The sequence below is a fragment of the Tribolium madens genome, unplaced genomic scaffold (genome assembly GCF_015345945.1).
Source record: "Tribolium madens isolate multiple individuals breed KSU strain unplaced genomic scaffold, Tmad_KSU_1.1 Scaffold_91;HRSCAF=231;Tcas5.2_LG7, whole genome shotgun sequence".
NCBI lineage: Eukaryota > Metazoa > Arthropoda > Insecta > Coleoptera > Tenebrionidae > Tribolium > Tribolium madens.
Genome location: NW_025401063.1, coordinates 10,265,280 through 10,277,848, shown reverse-complemented (window position 1 = coordinate 10,277,848; position 12,569 = coordinate 10,265,280). Strand labels below are relative to the sequence as shown.

The following is a 12,569-nucleotide window of genomic DNA, read 5'->3' as shown; positions in this document are numbered from 1 at the left end:
GGTTATTTTGGGTCCTAGTTTCTAAAGTACAGTGAAAAGAACAACCTGGTTACTATGGTGGCATGGTAATTGAAACTTCAAGCTCACTATTTTCCAGAAATTTTTGCTAATAAGAGGTGTGGATATGTTTTTGGAAGCTTTAACAAAAATATGTTGTTGTAATATGTACTTACCTATTTTTTAATTTTTTTCGTAAATTTTAAAATCATTTATCAATGAAGTAGGATTTTTTTTTAAAATAAAAAAGTTGAAAATACAGCTTAGTGTGCAATTTTTTATTATTATTTTAGGGGCAGTGGAAGATAGTTGCTCATTTTGTAAATGTATTTTATGTATTTACAATAAAGTTTACTATTATTCTTATACTATTATTATTATTATTATTTAATTTGACATATAATTTGTCATGACAGGACATGACTAAAATCAGAAAAAAAAATTGTCGCGTTTTTAAACGTATTTTACCGAACACCCGATACATATGCGTTACTAGGTGATCAAGAACAACGGTTTTATTCATAGATGAATAGGGTCTATAGATGGCGTACTCATGTACAACCTTTTGAACTCGTATTCAGCAGCGCCTCTGTAGTTTGGACGCTGAACTATAGAGCAAAATGTGCCTTTTTGAAATGGTAAAAATAATGTTAATTGAGTATTTAGTACAGGGAGATAAGTGCTACTGGCATCTTATTAGAAATTAAACAAAGAAAATATAAGTTTATTTTTTTAAAGTGATTTATTAAAGATATTGAATCAAATTAGTTAACATAGGTGGTTTCATAATTATATGGATTAAGTATATTAGAACAATTATGTTCGAGAAGGAAGCATAAACAGTCTGAGTTGTTGAGTTCTTGTCACAAAAGGGTGTCGGCCGGAACAAATCTTCATATTTTTCCCATCAATGTCCACATTTTCATCAACAAAATTCACAAATTGTGTTAGTAAAACTTCCTTTACTTGTACACACAGCCACACATCTGTACACAATAATTGAATAAAAATCTAAAAATCATAACTACACATAAGCACTTTGAACGATGTCACCGTCAAAATTTAATTTTTTCCATCAGAGGTGTCACAGCCAACCGCTAAAATTTTAAAATTTTGATGCGAGCGCCTCTGGTGTTTGGACGCTAAATTAAATAGATAGACTGAATTCACTAATCTAAGAAACCATAGCATGGTTTTATTAGACAAAAAATTAGTTCAGACCGTTCAGACGACTGCTGACATAATTAACAAATGCCAGAAATTTAAGCAATAAGATAGTTTCCTCATTAGAGCAAGACAATTTTATCGAGGTAGACTTCTGGAACAACACATTTTCATCATAGCGTCATCAAGCTTGTCATACCTATAAGCTCATGATATCGATGGAGGCTTCCCACCAAGATTATTTAAATACACACAACGATATTTCAGATAACACAAACGAGACTTTTGATGCTTTACAACGGAAACAACTTGAACTCAAGCAAGATTTAACGGAGCTAACACGAAAAAATAAACAATATCGTTCTCGATACGAGTACTGGAGACAAAAAATTAGCGATCTGAGCGACTTGTTAGAGAGAAGTGCGCTTGTTTTAAGCCAATTGTATGATGATTCAAAAAATGCACTTCAAACTTCTAGCACTCCAATTTGGAATGGGCCCATAAGTGTAAAAAGACGATCATATGTGACAGACAGTGTCAGAACTGAACCTTCAATTCACAATCAACAACCATACAACAAACTTCAGAAAGTTGTAAGGCGCTATATGCATATTGAACCTCTCAACATACAAGATTTGGATATTGAGCCCCACAACATGCGAGATTTGCAACAGGAAAGTAGCCTAGGCGAGAATTCTGATGCATCGATCAGAGATTGCCTTACAACAATTTTTGAGGAGAGTTTGCATTCAGTGGACACAGTTAAAGAAATTTACGTTAAGCTGAATCGTCTACCAAAAAACATAGTCGAAAAGTACTTAATTAAACAAAATTTAACCAGCTGTTTCTTAGAAAATTCAATAATTCTGAATAGTTCCAACATTTCAACAGATCCGGATTTTTATTCAACTCCTGTAAAAGTGGAAACAATGAAAAACGTAAGACGTAAAGAAAAAATTGGTAAAGAGCTCAATGTGTCTTCAAAGAAGGAAAAAGTCACGCTTAAGTCTATGAAAAAAACAAGAAAACGTAGCAACGACAACCCGAAAACTCCTAGAGTTACCAAAAAATCAAAATTGGCTCCTCAGAAATCCGGAGATTCTATATTGCAACGGAACACTACAGTAAAATAACTGAAAGGGAAGAATTTAAAGATGATTAAACGTCGTAAATGGCATAGGATTATTTTTTTATTTTAACAATGTTGCAATTTTTTAAACTCCAATAAAGTTAAAAAAACTGAATTTATTAATTATTAATCGTATTAACAAACATTACTCTGCCACAACTCGTAGTAATAAATCAAAAAGTAATACAAAAAGTTTACACAATCTTGTTGCAACTATTTAAGAAATAACGTTTTACCTTAAATATACCCTTTTTATATCTTTAGTATTTTAGTTATACATGTAAAAAAATTTCAAGCAATTTGCCATATACAAAAATACTACTGTTGCAGTCATATGCAATTTCCAGTATAAAATTGCCAACTTTGTCTTAAATTATTTTGCCTTTTGTTCCAGATCGGTGTGCCGCAACTGCCCTTGGCCGGACAATTCCATGTCGTCGAATGAAGGCATGAACGCTTCAATTTCCCCACCTGCTCTTCCTTCGCCCGGAGGCAAATTACCTTCCTTAGATCCGGCTGATCGTTTTTTGGGCAAAGGTTCGCCATTCGCGCCATCAACAGGCGACCCGCAACGTCACTCGCAAAGCGACGATGACTCCGGGTGTGCTTTGGAGGAGTACACCTGGGTCCCGCCCGGACTTCGACCAGATCAAGTGAGTAAAAACAATCTAGTAACAATTCGACGTCTTGCTTGTACAAGGTGCAACGAGTTAGGCGGCTAATTCTGTATGCAAATATGCCGCCAGTTGTCATGTTTGCTGCCAATCGTCAGTATTGACAAAGAGCGCGACTTGCGAGGAAAGTTTGCTCGATGTGCTTACGCTTTTTCGTGGTTTAATTATGAAATATGAACGGATAAATCATTGGGAATGGTATTGTGGAACGGCGAGGAATGGAAGTCGTATGTCAATATGAAACGAAGGAGTTTGTAGCGGTGGCAGCTTGAATTTATTTCAGTTCGGTTTACAAAAGAATAAAAGAGTAGCGCGAGGGTTATTTATTTCGGATTTTTATTGTTTTATGTAGTGGCGTATTTTACGCCAAGGAGGATTTAATGAAATCAGGCTTGAAAGAACATTGATTTCACATTCAAAAGTAAAACAAAACTGAAATGTGTATACTAATATTTTTTAACATAAACATTCGTAAAATTTATTTTTATCATAGAAATTTATTAGATAAACTACATATGTATGAGAAATTGCGTAGATTTAGAGAAGCTGTAAATAACTATATCTTGGTGTGTAACAGCAGAATCGTTATATTTTTTGCTGTCAACGAGCTAAAAATTCCTTCAAAATTACTTTACTCTTGTTACTCTCCCGTTTTGTTATTTTTGTTGAATTTTTGCATCGAGTTCATCCGTGACGTGTACAGATTGCAGCGCTTTCCGCGTTCAGAAGCGCTAGCCACAAATCGTGCTTCCATTTAATGTAAATGCATATTATAACAATTATTTGAGCATAATAAGAGAACAGCGATGTAAATTGGAATCGTGAGTACCTCACTCGCTAAAAAATTCTTCAACTCGAGTCAGTGTGGTCCGTCGATATCACCAGGAAACGTTCCGGTGTGCTCTTATTCAAATTAGGCATTCTCAGATCGAATTAGCATCAACCGAACAGAAAAAGCCCGATAGCCAACTACCATCTAATTTAATTTCGTTCGCTGATCTGTCCGTCATTAAAATTGCTCGTGTTTCCTAGCCATTAAACCCAACTTCAACACTAATTCGCTCTAATGGTAGATGCCGAACGCGTGACGTCACTGCATAGGAAAAGTAACGAGATCACTAATTAAGTGACTTTTCTGACGAGATACGTTTACACCCAGGTTTGTCTGAGTTGATTAAGACGTTGCTGAACACGGGGGCTGTAACACTATTTCAGTTCAGATTGTAGTCACGCAAACAAACCGAAATCGATTTTTGATAAATTTTTGTGACGAGTAACTTTTTGAAATAATTTGATAATAAATCAGTATGTGGCTGTTTTAATCGGTTATAATTAACGCTGTTTGTGAATTTAATGTTTATCAGTTTCAGTGGTCAATTTGCATTATCTGGAAGTCATAAATTATGGATTATTGTTGTCGTAAATTGCGTTTGATTGGTCATTAATTTTTGTTTGTGTTGCTAAAATACAAAACAGGTGACAATTAAAATTTTTATTGGCCCAGCGCATCCACCAAAATTACTTCAAATTTATAACACAATTTTCATCTAAATCACTGATTAATTATTTGGTTTAATCAGTTTTTAATTTATTTACGAAACCTTCCCGATGGGGCTTAAAATGAGAAGCAAAACATTACCAATTTTACTAAGTTGGTGATTTTTGCTCTCGGTTTTAATCTAGACCTTGCTTGAATATCGTTCAGGATTTTTAAAGGTTAATGTTTTCTTGTTGTGTGGAATATTGTACAATTTAAGAAAAAGTCTCAACAATCTAATCCTAGAATTGGCACGGTGGTCTGCATTAACGCTAATCTGAGCCTCTGATTAATTACCTTGTCATCGAGAGCCGTGCACCGATAATCGCTGGACTCGTGAGGCTAATAAAGGCAAACTGCACTCCCTGTAAATTTCAAATTAAGTCATCTAATTAAAAGTTTGGGTTGAAAAAAGGCCGACTAAAGACGTCGTCCCGTCATACGCCGCTTTATCTCCTCTTTATCCATCTTTGTGTTCGAAGCGAGTTTTTCCATTACATCGAGGCAAAAACAAGCTCGGGTTTCGATGCAACACAACTCGATATTGCACTTGAGGCACGTGATAGACGATACGATGCGGTCGAAGACGTGTTCTTTCGTTTCTCCGATAGATATTTGATGCTCTTCCTGCTACGAATAATGGACGCATTAACCGCAGGACACTTTGCAGAAACCGAAGCCGACCACCGCGAAAAGTGAAACATTCTTAACAAAGTTCTGCGAAATTGCCGAGGATAAGCTTTTGATTTCTTTGAAGCAATGACGAGAGGAATGTTTAACAGCGAAAAAGAAGAGATTTTGTTGTTTCCTTGCCACATTTCAATCAACATATCTCGGCGAGTAATGGCTGCGAGTTTAATGCTTCTGTAAACCCATCGCTCGTGATCTTGCTGTAATTACAAGGATATGGTTTGATGTCCTCGAAGTTTAATACTGTCACAACATGCATTTTATGTTAATCAAGTCGTGTTTTCAAACGAATTGACGGCAATTTCCGATCGATAATTCTTAATCCTTTGCTCAAGTTCACTCCATCAGTGACTGAAAAATTTCAATTTAATAAACAGAAAAGGAAATTACACGTTTTTGTTCATTAAACACAATTAAACTTTATTAATAAATAAAACAATAATGGGAAAATAATCTTTCATAATAAACAATTCCATTTAGCCGTCCTTTGAATCTCTACTCTAAAATTCCTCAAGGCGTGGCTTGTGGCAGAAGAAGATATATAGCGTGGCCACCGTCATCGTCTGATTTAACACCCACGGACTTCCTTTTGCAGTCTTTCAAAAAATTGAAGGTGCTAATTGAACACATTTTAATGCAAGACTTTTATTAAAAAAGCATACCTATCTGTTTAACCTTTCGCCGGCAATAATTTCCTCATGTAAACTCGCCTGCTTTTCATACAAATGCAAAGTAATTAATTCATCATGAAATTGCATCCGAGGTGCAATATATTAAACTCGTAGTTAGCACGGAGTATATTTTTCCATTTTTTCTCAAAGGAAGTCGAAGCATATCATCTGACAATGGTAATTTATGGTCTATTACGGCACTACTATTTTCAATTCCGCTATTTATTAAGTCAGGATGCTAATTTAAAATTGCAGTTAAAGGCTTTATTACAACATGGATACGCAAATTCTTCCAGGTATGATTGGATCCTTCACCGGTTAACAACTACTTAAATACTTGCAATGTTTGTTCAATAATTACAGTCTCAGTATTGCCAACTCTAAAAATTCTATTTCTCAGCGTTACGAGTAGGTTTGATAAAAAACCCAGTTATAAAAATAATCTCCCCCGGACTTGATAAAGAAACCACCCGAGGAATTTAATTAAAGCGAAAATAGAAGTAATAAAAAAACCGTGCACGCATCCTGTCAGAATCGTCTTTATGACTCTGTCATGAATCAGTTTTTATCAAACTTACTTTCGTAAAGATAACTGTCGATATTTCACTGAAGTCCCGCGATAATGGAATAAAAGGATAGTCCGGAGCTTTTATTTCGGCGTTTATGGTTATGGCCGCCCGAGGGCAGTTATGGCCGAATGTCGGCTATTTAAGCCTCGTTTACGTTCCACACGCGTACAGACATAACGTAATAAAAACGATAAATAAATAACTTACTGGAACTTATCACTACACCTATGTTGTACATAAACAATCTTCCAGTCGGGACAAAATAAACTATTATAAATTTTGGAAGAAAAAATCCGCAACGTCATTTTGTTACGGAAAAATTGGACGAGATGGTTTCTAGGAAAAGTGCTATTATGGGTTTTTTCGTAATGAACAGAAAAAATGTAATATGTAAATTCTTGCATTTTTCGAGAGGTGATTGTTTCCGGGTGTACTAGTTATTGGAATAACGGAGATGTTTCTTGCGAGCATGTTGTGTGATCTAGAAACGCTAATGTGAAATTACAGATTCAAATCAATTTTTTTTTAATTGTCTGAATAAGTTGTAACTAAACTTTTGCAATACTTAATTTGAATTAAAAACAAAAAAAACCTTGTTCCAACGCCAGCGTTAATGGATTTTTAAAATATGTAATAAATTTATTTGTGTGTCTCGTTTAGATAATGTAGGGTTATTTTATATACAGTATGTATCCGGATTGAGTTTACAAGAGGAAAAAAATATCTTTGATTTTACGTCAAAACTACAAAGGAAAAAATTGTTTGCTTTACCTGAAACGAGCAAATCTGTAATTAAAACTTCATTATTCTAACTCAGTAGAAAGAAAAGTTTATTTTTTTCTTGATTTTGGACTTTTTTTTGCTTTTTAAATCCCATCATATTGGCGGTTTTATTTTTTTACAATGATGTCACTTTGACAAATGAGCAAGTTAAATAACAAAAATATTTGTGAAAAACATAATTTTAATAAATAACAACTCAAAGAAACAGCTTTAAAATAAAAACCAAAGTAATTTTTAACAAGAACTATCATTATTTAATTAATAAATTAATTGTCAAAGTGACATATAGTTGGCAAATAAATAAAACCGCCAATGGGATAGGACTTAAAAAGCAGAGAAAGATTATTTTAAGTCGAAAATCAAGAATAAAATTAACTTTTCTTTTCACTGAATCAGAATAATAAAGTTTTAAGTACAGATTTTCTCGTTTCAGGTGAAGCAAAAAATGTTTTTCGTTTGCAGTTTTGGCGTAAAATCAAAGATAAAAATGTTTTTTCCTCTTGTAAACTCAATCTGGGGACATATAAAGGATGTGTCTTGAATAAATACAAGAGTTTTAAATATCTAACGCTTTTTTTGAGTCACCTTTAGCTCCGTTTGAAGTTGATATGAATACAAGCTTATTTTATATGTTAAAATAATTTGAAAACGTTACGTATACGGATTTTGGTGGATACTCAACATTGTAATGATTACAAATATTTTTAAGGTTTCTATTATAAATTAAGGAAATTATTTCTAATGTTCTCTAAATTTGTAGCATTTATTATCAATAAATTGTAAACGTAATTAATTTATTTATTTGTTTTTTTTTAATTATTGTTCCTGTACATATGTGAATTCTGTCAATTTTTATTATCGAAATGTTTGTCATTTCTGCGACCACGGGAATAAAAACTTCAGAAAATAATGAAATAACTTTTATTCGCTTCGTTGACCTTAAACGCTTTCTCATTTAAAACATTTCACAGCTCATAATTCTTACCCATCTATTTAAAAAATTTAATTAATGAAATTTTTTAAACACCACTTGACGTTTCAAGCATGCATTAATTAGTTTGACTTTTTTAGTAGACCACACGCGTGAATGACCCTGACATCGATCACTCCCGAATTTTTTTCTCTTCGCACTCGAAACGCCTTTACGAGTCTCCAGAGCGCCCTAATTTCAACCAAACTGTCCCAACGCACCTGTTGGGTGTATCGCCCATACAACCTGTTGCTCGCCCCACACCTGTCTTACGAATTTAATTTTTTTTCAGGTGCACTTATACTTCAGCGCCTTGCCCGAAGACAAAGTGCCCTACGTGAACTCGGTGGGGGAGAGGTACCGAGTGCGGCAACTTCTTCAACAACTGCCGCCCCACGACAACGAAGTTCGCTACTGTCACGCCCTCAGCGATGAAGAGAGAAAAGAATTGAGACTGTTTTCAGCGCAAAGAAAGAGGGAAGCACTGGGAAGGGGGGCCGTGAGACAACTTCCGTCGCCAATGCAATGCGACGCCGTAAGTAAACCTTTACAAACACTTTTTTGTTAAACTGAGAGTTTTAAGTGTAATTTTACAAAATTGGCAGCGGTGTCAATGCCCGAGAGATCTCAAACATAAAAAAATGTATATCGACATTTCTCATCTAAACCCCCTTAATCATCATGGAGGCAAGAAGGCCGTTAAGGGGCCTATTACTCCCTAAACCCAGCAGGAGGTTTAGCAATTTGACGTGGCCAGTAATTCCTGATTGGCGCGATTAATTAAACTTATCCTAATTTTGCGGTTCTTGCGTTCGGGGGAGAAAGCACAATAAAACTCTTTATGGTCCCACCAAACAGGCAAGAAAGCCAAATCGTGATCAAGACCCTAAACGATTATTTCACGTCTTATTTTTAATTTGTTGGCCGATCCCTCAGGTATCGTTTGTCCGAAATTGCATCAACTTTAATTAAGTTTTTCCGTCTTTAATTGTAGAAAATGCTAATTTTTCTGCTGCAGTGATAATTGAGGACGCCCGGAACAAATTGTTAATTAAAATTTTTATTTGCTCGGGACTCTCGGGTAATATTTTAAAGCGAGGCTTTTAGGACTAATGTAGTAGTTCTAATGGATCTGAATCTTCCTCAATTCGGCTCATTAATTCGAGAAAAGTTTGCCGCTTTAAGAAACTCGAAAGAAACATCATCAGCGCGACCACTTAAGACGACGGAAATTCTTAAAGCGTGACGTCGCAAGAATTTCCTTCTAATAGAGATGAGTTTTGATTTTTTCGTCGTTAATGTAATGAAGATGGCTTTAGCGTTAATCATATGCGAGTATTTATTTATTACCCTTAATGTGTAATCATTAAAGCCATTTTTGCACGATGTGAAATCGCAAAAATAAATTGATTTCCTTTCTTACTTCCTTCATAAATTCTCTCACAATTCATAAAGTGTAGTATTTTGACGTTTTATGCCCACAAACTTCGAGATAAATCAGACTGGCTTGACAAAGACCAGCAGACTTGCTTGCCGTCTGGTAATTTTCATTACCAAGGACTTTCAACTCTTGAATGAAATTCCGCAATTTTTGGCGGATGTGCAATTATGTAAATTTCGACACTCGAAAGTGCAATTATCGGCCTCGTGATTGCATGAGATGTGGTGATAAAGGCCCAAAGCTGGCCGGCTTTTGCACGAAATGGCCACACCTACACGCAGATGACTTTCGTCCCCTTTTTAGGCATTTTGCAATGTTGATGGAAAGGTTTAGTGATTACCACCGCCACCAACTTTGCAAATAAGTCCTTTAATGGACATATCACCACCCATGTGGAACTCTAAACACAAAACAGAAATCTTTTATTTATTTCCAATTCTCTACCCGCAACCCCGGAAACGTCCAACACAGCCGGAGTCCCGCCATATAACTATAGCACTAATTCACAATCCGCAACCGTCTCATTCCCTCGATCATAAATCCCGCGTTCATCCTTCTCGTGCGCCATTTGCTCCCGACAGATTTATTACCTACATGAATTCTCGCCAAGGATAAATCTGCGATTTCGCACCTGATCACAATTTTTGCGTTACAGTGCGAAGAGATGTTGGCTACTGGAGATATCTGCGTTTTCGCATCAAGAGCGGGCCCCAACACCTGCTGGCATCCCGCGTGTTTCACGTGCACGGTCTGTAGGGAACTCCTCGTCGATCTCATCTATTTCTACAAGGAGGGACGTTTATATTGCGGGAGACACCACGCCGAAACCATCAAGCCGAGGTGTTCCGCCTGTGATGAGGTAAATAACAACATTATATTGTTGGTTGCCTATGTTATGAACTCTATTTCTTGCAAATTTGATTGATAGTTCGTTTTCTCGTAATAAGTACTTTCGTTTTACGAGTTTGCCGAAAGGGACAGCTTGTCAAAAATGAATTTGTTTGTAGGTGTTTGTTCCTTTTAAATAACCTTCACATTTTTGAATCAGAAGAAAAAAAGTAGCTTTTATATCATTTTTTTCAATCCGGTTAATTAACTACTTATTCAAGCTTTAATATTATAAATTATAGATTTGTGTCAATTTAAGAGCTTCGTATTGATTTAGTAGTCAATTTCTCGATAAGGAGACATGTGTATAAGATAAATGGTTCAATATAAAACATATGCTCATCGTAAATACGCTTTGCATTTGTTGTTTAGTGGATTTTTTTGTTTTAATTGTTGCAAAATATAAATTGATAAAAAAACACGATTTTTTGATAAATGTAATATGAGTATTTTTTTTAGATAATCCTCGCCGACGAATGCACAGAGGCCGAGGGCCGTGCGTGGCACATGAAGCACTTTGCTTGCTCGGAATGCGAGCGCCAGCTCGGGGGCCAGCGTTACATAATGCGCGACGGCCGCCCCTACTGTCTCCACTGCTTTGACGCAATGTTTGCCGAATACTGCGACTCTTGTGGCGAACCAATTGGAGTCGACCAAGGCCAAATGAGTCACGAAGGCCAACACTGGCACGCCACTGAGCTGTGTTTTTGCTGCCACACGTGCCACACATCTCTGCTAGGGCGCCCTTTCTTGCCTCGAAGGGGGGCTATTTACTGCTCAATCGCATGCAGTAAAGGCGAGCCCCCTACGCCGTCGGATAGTTCTGGTCCGGGGACACGGCTACCACGTCGAAACCGGCCTCCAAGACCCCCTTCACCCGAGTCCAGTACACCTCCACCTTCTCCTAGAAAAAATAACATGTCGCCTTCATCCCCAGTTCCAAGGTCACCGAAAATGGGGCGTAGGGCTTTACAAAGGTCGCCTAAACCGGATAGGTCGACACCTACAACCCCCACGCCTTCAGATAATGGGACAAATGAGCAAGTGAACGAGGATGCGCGAGCGTTGCCGAGCCCTAGAGGGCTTGATAGGGTGCTTCTTGAACGGAATTTGGAGAGATTATTGAGTGAGAGGAATAATCAGATAAATTCTCCAGATTTGGAGAAGTTACTCCATGCACGTGACCGGAGTCGGGAGCCTCTCCATTTAGCTGATTTGAGTCTCGATGATTGGCCCAAACCTCTCGACAACCCATTAGAAATTAAAGATAATAATAGTAATACTGAGACTCCCCCTCATCATGCCGCTTCCATGCCGGAATTGGCTGTTCCGGGTTCTTCTACGACTCCGGGTTCCCCCAATAAGAAAACCCGAGGTCTCAGTGTGCGCTTCCAGGGGGATAACGAGGCTTTTGAAGCCGATGAAGGCGACTCGGCTAGTGTTGAAGCCTCCCGAAAATTCCCTCGAAGTCGAAGTTACTCTGGGAGATCACGACACATGGACACGCTGCGACCCCGGAAGACCACTTCTGAGTCGCACATGGCCGGAACGAGTAAACAGGACGATACAGAAAGTTATTGTTCGACATGCTCATCGAGCAGTTCTAGCGACGATTTGGATTATCAGTTGCCCCCACGACGTGCCTATGGAGGCGTGAGAATCTCTTATGTTCCTAACGATGCTCTTGCCTGTGCCAGAAGGAGACAAGCGAATCAGAAGTCGCCCAGAAAAGGGGCTGTTGAAGATAAGAATTGTGTCATATCTTGATCATATGCCAAAAATTCAAAAGTTTCAGTCAGGGTATGAGAAGGTGACGAAATATGCCTTGATATTGTGCTTATGACTTGTGTTCTTTTTTATAAATGTACAAATTTTTTAGCGATGTATACTTGAATTGTTTTATACGGTTTTCTATCTACAAGGTTAGGTAGAGTGTAGTTATGTATCATAATATTTATTAAGATTTTTAATATAATCACTGTTTTTATTCATTGTGTATATTGTAAATAAAAAAGATTTCGGTTTTTAATAAATGTAATAAAATTCTATCGGTGCA

The 12,569-nt window shown here is 36.9% G+C and overlaps 1 protein-coding gene across 6 annotated transcripts in view; it reads left to right on the top strand.

Annotated features, from left to right (window-relative positions):
* LOC123012178 (protein prickle) overlaps positions 1-12,559 on the top strand; it is a 147,750-nt gene extending 135,191 nt beyond the window's left edge. For all 6 annotated transcript variants that reach the window (XM_044410027.1, XM_044410028.1, XM_044410026.1 and 3 more), the window contains 4 exons: positions 2,685-2,943; positions 8,477-8,719; positions 10,281-10,484; positions 10,973-12,559. In XM_044410027.1, coding sequence (XP_044265962.1) covers positions 2,722-2,943; positions 8,477-8,719; positions 10,281-10,484; positions 10,973-12,280 — 1,977 coding nt within the window. In that variant the 5' untranslated portion in view covers positions 2,685-2,721 and the 3' untranslated portion in view covers positions 12,281-12,559. The remainder of the gene's footprint in view (positions 1-2,684; positions 2,944-8,476; positions 8,720-10,280; positions 10,485-10,972) is intronic.
* The last annotated feature ends 10 nt before the right edge of the window (positions 12,560-12,569 follow it).